Here is a 15,818-nt window from a genome sequence, read left to right on the forward strand (position 1 = left end):
GGTCCCTTCCTGTAAGAATTTGTCAGATATTAACTCTTAGGAACCAGCAGAGTTGGGGATTCTGCAGCTTTAAACACATGTCACCTATCAGGTACCTGTGGCTGCAGTGGTGATGAATTAGTCCATTTGTTTGTTAGCTAGTTAGCCAGTTAATTCCAATCCCAGAGATATTGGTATCGAAGACTCATCGTTTCTTAACTGCTATCTGAAGCTTATGATGCCTAAAAATGCTTGGTATGAATACAGACAAATTATATATTTGTATTACAATTCTGTCATGTCCACAGACAACAGAAACAATGTTTGATATGGTGTCAATCACCGTCCGAGTGGACAGCAGTGTGTGCCAGTGGCCCAGACGATGTGGTCGATATGATGGTATGATAATGCTGTGGTCCTCTTCGCTGGGGCCACTGCCCCTCACAATTTCTGTTAGTAATATCGAGTTTTGTTCAAAATCATTGAATTTAAATTAATTAAAAATATAAATAATTATGGTAATAAAATAATAAATTCAGATTTAATAACATATAATAAAAATAATGATTAATCAACGATTAATCACTACAGAATTGCTTAAAAAATCTAAAACCCACCAGAAAAATGAAACAACAGGCTGTGGATTGCGTAATGGTTACAACCTGTTGCTCCACTGGAGGGCGAAGGGGGGCACTGGTTTGGACATCGGTCCCCCCTCCTCAAATAAAACCAGCCTTGTGTAGTGGGAGCAGAGCAGCTCTTAATTTAACTCAATGCATCAGCAAGCATGACAAACACCCACTTCTCCGCACATCGCCAAGACCCCAGCTACCAAGACCCCAGCAGACGGACCAATACCACCGGTTAAAACGTGTTGGATCACTTTTACTGCGGAACAAACACATTGAAATAAAAAAGAAAACTGAATTTGTTGGAGAAACAAGACCAAGGACCTTGGATAAAACACGCGTCGAGGATCGTGCGTATTCGTTTTAGGACCATTTGAAGTCCCCTTTTTTAATTCTCCAGAAGATGGCCAATTCGGGGATCCAGCTGTTGGGGTTCGTCAGTTCGCTCATCGGCGTGGTGGGACTGATCATCGGAACTATTCTTCCCCAGTGGAAGATGTCTGCGTACATCGGCGACAACATCATCACGGCGGTAGCCATGTACCAGGGGCTGTGGATGTCGTGCGCGTTTCAGAGCACCGGACAACTCCAGTGCAAGATCTACGACTCGATCCTGCAACTGGACAGTAAGTAATCACCTCAATCGTGCATTGTTGTTAGCGTTTGTTCGATCCGGTCCGCGGCGTAATTACGCGGCACGTGTGGCCTAACGTCTCCAAATGGAGCGCATGGAGATGTATCTTAAAAACTATTGTGAATATATCTTACAAAGCAGAGGTTATTGGTCTTTGAGTGTCATCTGTAAACACAAGTGATTTCCACTGTTGTCCCCAGCAATGGAGAATTTTGTTTCTGATAGACATAGCCCAAATAGGTGAATCGATTTAAAAAAGAGGTTGTTACATGTAATGCACATATCTATTAAAGATAAGTATGATAAAACGATACACTGCACAATTAAATATTATACAGTGGCATTATACAGTGTGTGTGGGACAACGGTGGAAATCACTTGTTTACAGATGACACCCAAATACAAATAACCTCTGCTTTGTAAAATAAATTCATAATAGTTATAAGATATCTCATTATTTGTCCTGAAAGTCCAATCCATCCCGTTGGTATAACGTTCCACCTCGTTAGTAAACATTCGTTTAGTTAACTTCACAACCATGACAGAACCCGATCTCAGAAAACGCGCGCATAGCCTCCGTCCGTCTCCTCACCATTCATCGTACCTCTTACGGCATCACGAGTGCACAGACAGACAGACAGACAGACAGTAACAGACAGTCAGACACACACACACACACACACACACACACACACACACACACACACACACACACACACACACACACACACACACACACACACACACACACACACACACACACACACGTTTTGTTGTTTAGACAGGGAATGGGCTGGACAGTACTGGCCCAGACTGGTTCTGTGTGTGTGTGTGTGTGTGTGTGTGTGTGTGTGTGTGTGTGTGTGTGTGTGTGTGTGTGTGTGTGTGTGTGTGTGTGTGTGTGTGTCCTGAAAATAGCCCCATACCTCTTCAACAGCAGTAGAGAGACAGAGAAACAGAGAGGGAGAGATGAAGATGGATAGAAAGAGAGCAAGCAAAGGTCACAAAGAAGGCAAGGATCTCTTTGTGTGTGTGCGTGTGCTTGTGCGTGTGTGCGTGTGCGTGTGTGTGTGCGTGTGTGTTAATCCAAAGGCGCTCACTTCTAGGAAAAGCCCACATTAAATTATGTTGCTGGTTAACGTGAATGCAACGACCATAATTAGGGGGGGACATAAATCCTCAGTGGTAAATCTCCCCCTGGTTATTCACCCAGAGGGAATGGGACATTTCTTAGTTCCCCACCCCCCCCCCCTTTTTTTAGTCTAGTAGTCTGATTTACAACATGCAGCACTGTATTCTTTTGTTCTATTTTGCAATGTACTTTTTACGGGAAGGTTTTTTTTGATGATTTAGAACAAAACAATCGTCTCCTTTGTTATATTCAGCATCAGTGCTCCAGCACTGTCCGCCGGGGGTCTGTCTGTCTGTCCACCACACTCGCCTCCGCCGTGACGTTGTTCTTCTCCTTCTCCCCCGTTGGACCAGGCGCCCTGCAGGCCACGCGTGCGCTGATGATCGTGGGGATCGTGGTGTCCATCGCCGGGCTGGCCGTGGCCTGCCTGGGCATGAAGTGCACCACCTGCGGGGCGGGCGACCGCATCCGCAAGGCCCGCATCGCCATGGTGGGGGGCATCATCCTGCTGCTGGGGGGTGAGGACCGCGGCGCGCCCGCCACGCCCCATTCAGAACTTGTATCCAACATGATGCTTTAGTCGCAGGTATTGGGGTTCAGGTTATCTCGATCTTGGGACGGCTACGGTAGGCTGCAAAGACTGAGGGGCTCGGAGTCAAACGCCTCGGCCGCTGCAGTGCATTATCCCTGTTTTTAAGACATTCCAGTTCCAGAGTAACAACTGGAAGACTGCAGAGAATCTACAACCTTTGAAAGCATTTGCATAGACAGTTATTTTGTCTTAAACCAAAAGCAGAATGGGGAAAGAAGGAATATTCACCATTAGTTGGATGAAACTATAAGCTGACAAGTAAACCACCTGCTTTGAGCTGAAGAACATTCTGAAGCATCGTAACAAGGGCATCATTGGTTAAAGCCAATCGTGACGGCACTATAGTGGCCCCTAGTGGCTGTAAAAAGGCAAAAGCACAAATTTATTTTCTCCCATAGGCTCGTTAACTAACTACTGTACCCCATTTTAACCAACAGGTCTGTGTTGCATTGTGGCATGCTCGTGGTTTGCCCACAACGTCATCCGAGCCTTTTACAACCCCTACACTCCCATCAACACCAAGTTAGTAAAACCCAAACTCTCGTCAAAGCCTCTCCATTTTGTTGTTTAAGTATGATTTGAATCCAATGACTTAGATCTGATCACGGTCATCCATCACAAAATATACACAATGTGCCCAGTCCTTCTTGTGAGTGGGAGGAGCCAAATGGCTTCTGATTGTTGTCATTTTTCTCCAATCCCGTGCAGATTTGAGTTTGGCGCCGCCATCTTCATTGCATGGGGTGGCTCTCTGCTGGACGTCCTGGGCGGGGCCATGTTGGCTTCTTCCTGTCCCAGGGGGAAGCACGTGGCCAAGTACCCGTCTGCGGTGGCGGCGGCGGCGGCCCGCTCAGGCCCACCCAGCGTCAGCAACAAGGAGTACGTCTAAAAGCACGCTGGTGCCTCCAGGGTCAGCGGCTGATCCACAGGACCTGGGAGAGATCTTCCAGAGGAGGGTCGTGTTTTGAATTTCAATTTGGGTGGGAGCAGTTATGGATCGAAGGGGGAAATAACAACTAAAAATATATATTTTCTTTTTCCCTTCAAGAGCATTTCCCGCAATTATCCCAGTGCTATCAATTGTTTGTTGACCTAGTATATGTCTTCCTCAGTGTCACTCATTCTCAACATTCCACGTCCGTTTACACCAATGCATTAGAATGACACCACCTTATTTAATGGACAGGCCCTTGTAGAATATTCTTCTTTACTTTTGTATTATTTGTAACTGTACAGGTGGATAATGGCCAACTCTTGCACATCGCTGTTAGGATAATATCATCCATTACGTAGTCTGATAATTGAAAGCAATCTATTTCAATTTGGTGCTTAGCAGCCTCACTCAGGGTGGATTCCCCCAGACAGAGAGAGAGATAGGCCATTTATCACTAGAATGTTTTTATATTAGCTGCACGGCAGCTGTGAAATAGAGCTAGCTGTTAGCTAGGTGTGACTTGGCACTCCTAGTGCTGTGTGTATACACGCCCAGCATCTTGCTTCTACAACGTTAACCCTGTGCCACATAGTGCTCTTCATACCACTCTGCTATAATCCCTGCTCCGATATGAAATACTTTTTAATGTAGTCACTGTTCTCTTTTGAGAGTGTACGAAAGTGTGTATGTGCATAAGTCGCATATACCACACAGCTATACTAAAAAGAGAAGTGTAACGTAGTTTGGCTCTATACTGGTATCCACTTACAGATAAAACAGATTGAACAGATGAACAGAGTGCCTCTGCTAAACGACGTAGTACGAAGTTGGGTCCATCGATGATGGTTTTTGAAGTTGTCGTCATAGGTTGCATTCTTACGGAGGGAAGGATGGGAAAAGCAGTAGGTTCTATTTGTTTCTTTTTGTATTAAATCTTGTGTTTGACCAGTGTCTTTTATTTTGACATGCCATATTGCCGTATTTTATAATCTCTGCACGACTACCAAGTTAGTGAAGAAATAAACAGCTAATATGAGTCCACACCGATATCACAATGAATACATGGTTCATAAATCAATGAGTCAATCGTCTGAGAATATTTCTCAAAGAATCATAATTTATTTCCCAAGATGCATTGCAAAAACTACCATTCCCATGCAAATGGTAATTTAGACAGCCTAAAGAAACACAAGTCAGTGTCAAAACAGATCAATACAAAACTTTCACCACACACGTACACGCACACACACACACACACACAAAAAAAAGGCGGGGTAACACAACATCATCACTGGGTCTTTGTGTAAGGTCACACCTCCCAGCCACTTTAAAAATAAAGTCAGTGCGCTGCTCATCCGTAAATATTTTAAATATAATCTCATTCTTCTGCCAGCTTGAGTCAAATGGTAGTCTTCAAAATAATGCCCTCCTAAAACCAAACAAAGTCGAGTGTGTTAACATCAGAGTTGTTTTGAAATAGTCACAACAACGTAGTAATGTGATGCTGTTATCCAATCAGTTGTCATGCAAGGTATACAGCCATCACAACCAATAAAAAATAAAAAAAAACCTTAAGTGGTATTCTACTTTTGGCAAATTACCTCATGCCACAAATAAGCCAAAACCATGCCACTCACACCCGCCTCCATCGTCCAGTCTTTGTTGTGATTTGTGACATCATACCACCGCGTCAGCATTTCAGACAGCTAGTAGTCTCCACAACAATAATCAGTTTTTTTTAAATACGAGTGCACTGTCTCTTGGTTACAGTGTGGTTGATTATTCATGACTCAGACATGCATAGATTTAATAAAAAGGCCCCGGCGACAGTTGGGGATTCCCAGAATGTGCATTGGATCCCAAAAACAAAAAAAATGGCCAGTCAGATAGGAACGGGGAAGATTCCCTCAAAACATGTACACCACAAAACAAACCAAAACCCTTTTTCAGCATTACTTAATTAGATTTCAGTAGTTTCCCCTTCAACGCTTTCTGATGAGGGGGCGTTTTTTTCATCCCAAAATTTTTAATAAATAAGGGATACGGTCGGTTGCTCACACGGCTCGGGTTGAGAGCAAAGAACCACGGTCAAAGTTACCTTTACTCCAGTTGAAAAGGTACACATTAACCGACCGTCTGGACATTCAGTAACCTTCAAAGAGCCTAAGGCTGCCTGATGGGAGGGGGCCGGGGGTTCCCACTAGTGCAACGAGTAGCCCTTTGTTGAGAAGCTCCAAAGGAATTAGCAGATAGCCCTGTGTCTTCTTCTTCTTGACCACAACACACACCGTCTACTCTGGACAGCTTGTCCCAAGTGCTGATACAGTCCAGCGCCCGTGTGCAGTTACACACGCAGTTACACTTCAGTCACAGTCTGAGGTTAGCGCTATGTACAGTAAAAAAAAAAGACTCCAGGTCATTTTTTGCCACGTTCTGTGCCTTGGCTCCGGAAGTATTTCTCAATAGATCAGAAAAACTGTGAGAAGTCACTTGCAATCATTGCGACCAGGAGTTTGAAGGGCACCGCACATCTTGTGTGCGGTGTTAAGACATACGCGATATGGATACGGTACTTCGTCCGTTGTTGTTCATCAGGTCTTCCAGGTCCTCATCGTCCAAGTCCACTAAAGGGTGAAGAAAGGGCAAACGGTTATTCTCCAAACAACTCACAGGAAGTAGTTGTGGAAGTATTACTCTTAAAGTATTTAACGATTATACAATGCAATAATTAATACAGATATAACTATAATAATGTGGTTTATACAATATTCAGCATATAAAAAATTCTAAAAAAGAAAATATATATAAAAAACAGTTTGAAGAAAGCAGGTTTAAAAATGCGACTTCAATTTCTAAGGTCTCTCTAACTCTAGAGACACACAGACCTTTCTTTGATCGACCGATCTGCCCAAGCTTCGGTGCCCTCTGCCCCAGCCGCTGGGGATTGGGCCCTCCGTCGGGTGCGTTGACCTGAGGCCGTCCAGGGTTGAACTGTCCCGCCGGACCCCGCTGCTGGGGCGGACCGTGCGGTGGGATGAGCTCAGGGATACCAGCAGATCCATACATCTCTGCCGCCACCGAAACCTGCGTTTCTTCGGACTGACCGCTAGATGGCGACAAAGCTGCGTTCTTTTCCCCCGTCACGTTAAGACAGTCTTCACTTCCGCACTTAGATTCAACAATAATTGACTCTATGAAGAACAGGCAGAAAGACTGTTAACAAATCATTCATTAATTCCAAAGGAAACGGTGATGCATTATGTTGTCTTAGGGTACACACTGATCATACGTCATGGAAAGTTCAAAATGAAAAGATGTGGTAACGTCATGTGTACCGAAATCCCAACCCTGCGTTTTGTATTGAACTAAATCCATAAACGCCCAGTGTTGTGATCAACAGGTTCGATCGCTAATTGTCTTACAATAATATCATATAATATACAATACAAACCACCCACAAGCCCTCGTTTCAATCGCTTGTTCCGCTCACTGCCACAACCCAAAAACCTCCCATTATAACCGAGTCTCAAACCAAATAGGCCTAAACTGTATATCTCCGACACCTATCGTTACAACAATCGATTAAAAAAAAACACAGCTCACCTTTCTGAAGCGGATGTGAGTTATGTTGATCTGAGATCAAACCCGATGGAAGTTGTGCGCTACGTGGGAGAACGGTGTTGTTGTGTATCAGAGGAGCTCCCTCTGGCACCACGCTGAGGAGGTCTGGTCTTAAAGGGCCAGCAGCACCACCGTCTGGTCTTAAAGGGACAGGACAGCAGCACCACCGTCTGAACTAAAAGGGACTGCAGCACCACCGTCTGTGCTGCCTTGTGTAAAATGACTCGACGTCACACTGTCGCCCTTTATAAAGAGAACACGGAACTCGATTTAGCGTGTCGGTTAACCGTGGAGGTGTGTCTGCGCGATGCGTAAACTAGGGGGAGTGCGTAACGCACCGCGTAAAGTAGCCCCGCTTACAGCGTCCCTGTTCAAATACATCCCAGTCGATAATGTCCTTTACAGTCTCCTAAAGTTCGTAATAGTCTAGTAGTCAGTGTGGACGCCTATAGGTTTTATGAATTGGCCAATCTTTCCTTTTTATTTATTTTAGTGTTCAGTATCATCTGAACATTTTGAAACATATTGAACGCTATATTATACTAAGCATTGTATTTAGGTTAAGTAGGCCTATATATGCTTCATTTGGGATACTGTTTTTGTACTGTTTTAGTAACTATATTAAATTTTTTATTTATTTTATTGCCATATATTTATATATATACATATATATATATATATGTAGTACATCCAGTACATCAACTAAAGAACTCACTGGACATGGAATTTCGTGGATGACTAGGGATGTTAATTACGGTTTCTTGGTCAATGATTTAGTGGTCTTGTCTTTCTTTTTTCCACTGCAGTCACCAAGTTGTGTAGGGTTAGCTGACCATCAGGGCCTCGCCCGGCCAGTGTAATGGAAACTAGGTGTTTAGTTTAAAGTTTTAGTGAGTCAGCCAACATTAGTACGATTATGAGGAAGTATTGGCTCCTGCATGCATATGTCAACTTGTGTTTTTATTTAAAGAAAAAATCCAGCGGGGGAAAACTCCTCACCCTTAACTCCTACACTCTAACAACCATGTACCCCTAACCCCATCCACAACACTATCAACCCTGTAGTCACACATCCACAACACTATCAACCCTGTAGTCACACATCCACAACACTATCAACCCTGTAGTCACACATCCACAACACTATCAACCCTGTAGTCACACATCCACAACACTATCAACCCTGTAGTCACACATCCACAACACTATCAACCCTGTAGTCACACATCCACAACACTCCAACAAACATATAGTCACACATCCACATCCATGTATACACATAGTTGTATCTGTATTGGTACAGTTCTAGTATATTACTTAAATAACTTACAATCGTCAATGCTGAGGCTGCTCCAATGTTGAGTTTCTGTTCAGTGTTGCACATAGCCAAAGGAGATTGTCACGACTGTACATTCATGTACCAGTCTGATTTTGAATTTGATGGATAAAGTTTGATTTAAATTAACAGAACTTGTGTGTCTACTTTACCTCTCCGGAAACACCTGCAGAAGGAAAAAACAGGACCAGGATTAATTTTGCTTCTGCAGCAGACCAAGTAAGCACTTTTAAGGTAGGTATGTGACTGTGTGTGTGTGTGTGTGTGTGTGTGTGTGTGTGTGTGTGTGTGTGTGTGTGTGTGTGTGTGTGTGTGTGTGTGTGTGTGTGAGTTTGTGAGTGCCAGAGAGAAAGAGAGAGAGACGAGACAAACTTGGACTGCTTGGACTTAGCTGTTCTGCATTAACATTTGCATTCTCTGTCAAAGAGGCAAAGTTTCAATGTACTATGTAACTATGTAACTATCGTTCTGGTTATAATGGTTCATTCCTAGAGGACATCCTCCAAGATTTACTTCTGATTCCATAGTCTACATATTCTGGCCCAATTCATCATAAAAGTATCATTCTCATACAGTACATTTGTCAATATTACATTTTAAAGGTAGGAATTGGGCACAAAACATTCAACATACCAGCAAATGCTCCCAAAATGCCATCACAGTCTACTCTGGGTAATGCAGTGTGAGTCATGTGGCAAACATTATGCCCCTCGGTGAAGGAAGAGTTGTTTGTTTTTACCGTAATTAACGGCCTATAACCTCACTCTCTACCTCGAGCTCAGTTTGGCGACATTACAGTTGTGGTGGGGACCGAACAGCACCCTAGAAGCATAACATATACTTAGCCTACTTTCAGGGGTATGGTTGGCTTCTTACCTGTGAGTCATAGCCTAAGTACGACCTCGAAGAAAAATATGGACCAAAATAAATACTGTTGTTACTTGAATAAATGTTTTCACCGGGTTTAGCCTTGGCTGTTTTTCAAGAAAGCTTTGGTGATTAGGATCTTTGATGAGTACACAATACGGGGATGGATTCCCATGACCCTTGCGTCTGGTCAGCATAAATCTTGTTGCCATGGCGAGGTGCCACCTCCCCCATGGCTATTCCATAGGGGCCCTGTTTCATGGGACTCAGTGGGGGGGCACTAAAAACTGCCCTTGACTCGCCAAGGAGATTTAACAGACCGAACAATGAACTCACAGGTGACCCGTCGTCCAATAGGCTTGGATCTCTGGACGTTCAATTATTATTATTGTATTTCAGTATTGATATGATGCGCGCACGTGAACACACACACACACACACACACACACACACACACACACACACACACACACACACACACATAGACACACACCCCACACACACACACCCTCGCTGACTAGTCCATGTTTACACCAAAACACTAGATCCACAATAACAAGCAGGTTTTACAAGGAAGTAAAATCTGGCAAAGAAAGAAAAAGAAAGAACGGCAATCATTGTTGGGACAAAATAACTGAAGGGCATCTACACATATGTTGTTGATGAATTTGGCTTTAATGAATGAAGGAGGTCTGCGGTAACCTTTATGAAACAGGTACGTTCGTAGTTGGGTGTTTTCTTGCTCAATTGTTGGTAAAATTGCAATTTTCATTTTGTGTCTTTTGTGTTTATGAATGGTTAAGGCTTTCTGCACAGCATTCTCTTTCTCATTACTTCTGAGAATCAATGATTGATGGAAGTTATTGTTCAGGACGATTGAGAAGCCAAAGACAAAAGTTTCCATCGCCACCATGGAACTGACCTCAATATTGTCATACATATTTGTACATGCAAAGTCATTCGCGATGTGGTTTTAACTTGTGTGCTAAAACGATTCTAAAGGTCAGAGTGAAACCATACATACGATGTAAACATGTTGATGGAGTGAAGACATTGGACACCGTTCAGAAATGTAAAACCACCAACGGGTTTACAGATGTAGCCACGCTGCATACATCAAATCTGTAAGTGACCCTTTGTATGTTTGCTTCACTTACAGGTCCGTGGAAACACACAGGCTTACACGACCATCACACACCCGCCTGGTCGTGTCTGACAAGTGCGCAGCCTCTGGGGTGGGGGCTAGAGGATGGACGTCCAGGGGGCCCCCGGGAGGCCCCAGGTGGTGCAGGCCCAGCCCCAGGTGGACCTCGGGGGCCCAGGCCAGTGGAGCAGCGGCCTGTGTGACTGCTGGCAGGACACGGGAGACTGTGAGTGTTCCCCTCTAAACAACAGGTGTCACTGGTTCATGTGTTAGGGGATATATACAGAACATGGTATACGGACATACACACACATATATGGTGACAGTTTTCCGTCTTTTCAACCTTTATGGAAAATAACGAATGTGCTTTTGATACTGCACTAGTTTGGAATGTTTGTGCTTGTGTGACTGTACAGTGTGTGTGTGTGTGTGTGTGTGTGTGTGTGTCTACATGTCTGTGTGTGTTTCCCTTGTGCATACATATGTGTTGGTGTGTGTGTGTGTGTGCCTGTCTATGTGTGTTTCCTTTATGCATACATATCTGTTGGTGTGTGTGTGTGTGTGTGTGTGTGTCTGTGTGTGTGTCTCTGCATGTCTATTGTCGCTTTTCCACCGCCAGTACCAACTCGACTCGACTCGCCTCGACTCAACTCGGTTTGGTTGCGTTTCCATCTAAAAAAGTACCTCTTCAATGTGGGCGGGTCGTAGAAAAGAACCTCTCCACCATGGGCGGGTCGTCATTAGGTTTTAATCACGGGAGACGCGATTCCCGGGAAATCTGAATCTGATCAAGACTATTTCCTGATTCCCGGGAAAGGTTATGATGGGAAATAAAATAAAATAAAAAGCGCAATGACTGCGCGTCTATTGTTGTCATACGGTAACGTTGATAGAGGCGAAACCCGAGCCCTAGGAAAGGAACGACACTGAAACGAAACAGCGAAACGCTGATCCTCCGGAGCCGGTCCGTGGACTCCAGCCACGTCGGACACACACAACCACGCCCGACACACATAACGACGCGCAGCCTAACTCTAGCCCCGGGAAAGGAGCGACACACACGGCGAAACGCTGATCAGTGTCCCCCTCGGGAGTGGGTTCGTGGACTCCAACCACGCCGGACACAACTTAACTTTGAGTGATTACTCCAATTTACAGCCGCTGGCCAATCAGTTACCAGCAGCCTGTTTACGTCACACTAAAGTACCTACTCCTCTCGCTTGGAACCTCGACGGAGGTAGTACTAAAAAAAAAGTACCCGGTACTAGGTACCAGGTACTTTTTTTGCCAATGGAAACGCAAAAAAGGCGTGGCGAGTCGAGTCGAGTCGAGCTGGTACTGGCGGTGGAAAAGCGGCATATGTATGTATGTGTATTTCCCTTGTGCATAAATATGTGTGTGAATAAACGTCTGTGTCTGCGTGTGTGTGTGTGTGTGTGTGTGTGTGTGTGTGTGTGTGTGTGTGTGTGTGTGTGTGTGTGTGTGTGTGTGTGTGTGTGTGTGTGTGTGTGTGTGTGTGTGCGTGCGCGCGCGCGCGCGCGTGCGTGCGTGCGCGTGCGTGTGTGTGTGTGTGTGTGTGCAGGCTGCATGGCCCTGTGCTGTCTCCCTGTGTTCACCTGTAAGGTGACTGCTGCTGCGGGGGCTTGTCCCTGCCTGCCTCTGTTGGACTGCCTGGGCTGCGTCCCGCCCGCCTCGCTCGCCATGCGGGCGTCCGTACGCCAGCGCTACGGCATAGAGGTACCGTCCAATGAGATCGCTCGGAACACATAGGTAGACGAGGTACCGTCCAATGAGATCGCTCGGAACACATAGGTAGACGAGGTACCGTCCAATGAGATCGCTCGGAACACAGGGGTAGACGAGGTACAGTCCAATGAGATCGCTCGGAACACAAAGGTAGACGAGGTACAGTCCAATGAGATCGCTCGGAACACAGAGGTAGACGAGGTACCGTCCAATGAGATCACTCAGAACACAGAGGTAGACGAGGTACAGTCGAATGTGTTCAAAGTCTGGGCTCAATCCTTTTGCTACACCAAACTAAATCCATACCCTTCCCAAATAACGAATGACCTTTGACCTCTAGAAGCCAAACTGTTGGGCAGCACACTGAAAAGAGCAGAGAACAAAGAAAAGACTTGACAAAAGCTATCGGGATATCCAAGTAATAAAAGAAGAAAGAGGGAGAGGGTGAGAGAGAGAGAGAGAGAGAGAGCGAGAGAGGAGGAGTTGTTCTATTTATATCAGAGTACTCTCGTAACAGGCCCGACAGAGGGGGAAACTGAGCCATGGAGGAAGGCAGCGTGGCTGTGGGTCGGTTGTAGGTCAGGCTGCACAAAGCGGTAATTTACTTTAATGTGATTTGGTTCGAGGAAAAGGAATAGCAAATATTTCCTTGATCATGTTCTTTGCAGAATCACATCCAGTGCAGACAATAAAAAGCTGCAATAATACAAGCTAGCTGTTTGATTACAACTTGATTCAAAGGTTTTAGCTTTGAAAAAACCGATAACATTGTAAATGTATAGGGTAAAGTTATTCATATTTCAGAACATAAACATGCATAATCATTATCATTATTTAAATGTGCAGAAGGAAACATAAAAGGGCCTTCTGGAATTTGTTTGGAGTTCAAAATCTTTCTGAGTCATCTTCCTCCCACTTGTGTTTTGACCTGTGCCCGACAGGGCAGTGTATGGAGCGACTGTTTCTACGGATGCTGCTGCTACCCGCTGTCTTGGCTGCAGATCTCCCGTGAGCTCAAGAGACGAGCAGCGGCCCACGCCAACCGTACTCTGTCCTCGTCCTCAGCCAGATACACCGCTCTGGCCTCCCAGCAGGGGGCGCACTTGATCTAGAAATGCAACGCTTTTTAAAATATTCATTTGTTTGGTTAGTTACTTTCCCTCAGAAATGATCTGAGTGGTACATTTTTGTGTGTGAGATTCTTTACTTCATTATGTTTCTGTTATCTTGTGTTCCTACTTGGGCAAGTTTTGAATGCTGTTCATTTTAAAATAAATGTGAAACTTGAAATGAATCCTAGATGAATGAATATTAATAGATTTCTAAATTGTGTAGTTAAAAATGTGAAGTTGCTCCAATAATATTTGACATATCTATGCTATCTTGTACATTGGGTCTTGCACATTTAGACATTGCAGTCTCAAAATGTTTTCTGGAAAATTCTCTATAAATACTGTAAATCAACATTGGTAGTCTAATAATTGTTCAGAAGCACTAGGTATACAAATTAGTCGCAATTCAGATGCATCACTCACATGTATAAACAGGCCTACTACTAAATACAGAGATGTATTGTTTGTTTTTCCTATTACCAACTGTTTCAGAAAATTTCAATTCATTGCTTGTTTCATTAGTTTAATCTGTAGGTAACTTTAGAGTTTTTACAGGAACAGAATAGGCTAAGAAATTGTGTGTAAAAGACTGAAGTGTTCACACTGTACAGCATATCTCTAAATCATGGTTCGACGAAACATGAAGACACGTTGTGTGTGTGTATAAATCTTTGAGGATCTGCGTCAACACAATCTTAGAGCCAAAATAATCCGCACACATGAAAGCGGTGTGTGAGGCGTATATCTTCTAATGTTTAGTCACGTTCTTACCCACCTTATAACTCTATCCAAGTGTCATGCCTTTTCACTGATCCACTTCAAGACCTTTAACTAGCTACACCTATACGAGAGACAAAGTATAAGGAATTTACAATTCTGATGGGATTTGCAGTTGTGAGGCTGTTAAGCACACATATTTTAATATTACAAATACTATTTATTTCGTACTATGAATGTATTTTGGATATAATCAGTTTGAACCATGCCAAAGAATGATGGTGGTCAACCAACACAAACCCTTGATTGTGGCTACAACCAATGATCTGAGCTCATTCAATCATTGGTTGAATGAGCTCCTATTTCATAGGAGTTTTGTAGGAGCCTATAAGTTTGGACAACCTCTCACGTGTACGTGGAACTGCATGTCTACATGTTCAATGAAAACGCAGGTGGACAAGGTTAACATATCAACTCAAACATTGCCAAATGTCATATAGAGACGATAGGTGCTACACTTCATAATAATGACCAATGTATGCAAGGCAGATGCTCAATTTTGAGTTCTACACTCGTCTTTCCCTGTTTCAAAGAGGACATGCATTTCTTTTGTTTAGGTTGTGTGGCTTTATGGTGCCGTCCATGCTTTACCTGTTATCCTAAGATACCTTGGATTAAAGCATCCCGCAAATGATATCAACAATATCCAAAGCCTCACTAAATACCAGGTGTGGTTGATCAAAGGTTGTATTGCGATCAACGCGATAACCTTTAACCACAATGTTTCCACATAGCTAAACCCTATTTTGATAACCTTTGTCTGGTATTTTCACTGCCAGTTGGACATGGGTGTTCTAGATGGAGGTTACATTGTTTTTTTAAACCAGCAATGATTATCTTCCCTGACAAATCTTGTTCACCTTTGAAAATGATTGCTACGTGTGAGAGCGTTTAGCACACAAGCATTATCAAAGGCCGGTGTGTCTTTAACAGAACACGACTTCCAAAGACTACATAGCATAGTCCTCATTAAAGCGTGCCCACTCTACTAGGCACGTTGTAGCGTATGCGTGCAAGTGTGTTTATCTCCGCCATCTCTTCCTCCAATAGGATACCGTGTGTAACGACTGCGTCAACGCCCGCTGCTCAGGGCCCTGAACAACGTGTCAGATGGCGAGAGAACTAAAGGCAAGAGCAACTCCCATCTCAAGAACACTCTAGAAGTATGTATGGCACTTTAACACCTTAGGTCGGCAGAGCTGATGTTAAAACGCAACCACCGTTGAAGTCGCCGTCGCTGCCTTCATCTTTATCGTCCTCAATTGTCATCATCAGCGAGATGAAGGCGCTGGGACAGCCAGCGGTTTAACAAAGA

General features: G+C 44.1%; 2 protein-coding genes and 1 long non-coding RNA gene across 3 annotated transcripts; 2 read left to right on the forward strand and 1 right to left on the reverse strand.

Annotated features, from left to right (window-relative positions):
- Positions 1-774: 774 nt before the first annotated feature.
- Positions 775-4,791, forward strand: cldn7a (claudin 7a). Its single transcript, XM_084487239.1, has 4 exons — positions 775-1,234; positions 2,728-2,892; positions 3,404-3,488; positions 3,675-4,791. The coding sequence occupies exons 1-4, from the start codon at positions 1,012-1,014 to the stop codon at positions 3,853-3,855; spliced, it is 654 nt and encodes a 217-aa protein (XP_084343365.1). The 5' UTR covers positions 775-1,011; the 3' UTR covers positions 3,856-4,791.
- Positions 4,792-5,003: 212 nt separating this feature from the next.
- On the reverse strand, positions 5,004-7,590 carry LOC311368526. Its single transcript, XR_014639956.1, has 3 exons — positions 7,504-7,590; positions 6,786-7,091; positions 5,004-6,524 (listed from the first exon to the last, which is right to left on the reverse strand). It is a non-coding gene; the product is annotated as an uncharacterized lncRNA (long non-coding RNA).
- A 3,383-nt stretch (positions 7,591-10,973) lies between these two features.
- Positions 10,974-13,726, forward strand: ponzr4 (plac8 onzin related protein 4; the record flags this gene model as incomplete). The annotated part of the gene is made up of 3 exons (XM_084487187.1): positions 10,974-11,094; positions 12,451-12,605; positions 13,556-13,726. 3 exons carry the CDS (start codon positions 10,974-10,976, stop codon positions 13,724-13,726), a joined length of 447 nt encoding a protein of 148 aa, XP_084343313.1.
- Positions 13,727-15,818: the final 2,092 nt, after the last annotated feature.

This window comes from Micromesistius poutassou, assembly GCF_964030765.1.
Source record: "Micromesistius poutassou genome assembly, chromosome: 23".
NCBI lineage: Eukaryota > Metazoa > Chordata > Actinopteri > Gadiformes > Gadidae > Micromesistius > Micromesistius poutassou.

Coding starts and splice junctions, on each gene's coding strand:
- cldn7a (XM_084487239.1), top strand. CDS start 1,012: ATGGCCAATTCGGGGATCCAGCTGTTGGGGTTCGTCAGTTCGCTCATC. Junction 1,235..2,727: donor CTCGATCCTGCAACTGGACA/GTAAGTAATCAC, acceptor CCGTTGGACCAG/GCGCCCTGCAGGCCACGCGT. Junction 2,893..3,403: donor CATCATCCTGCTGCTGGGGG/GTGAGGACCGCG, acceptor TTTAACCAACAG/GTCTGTGTTGCATTGTGGCA.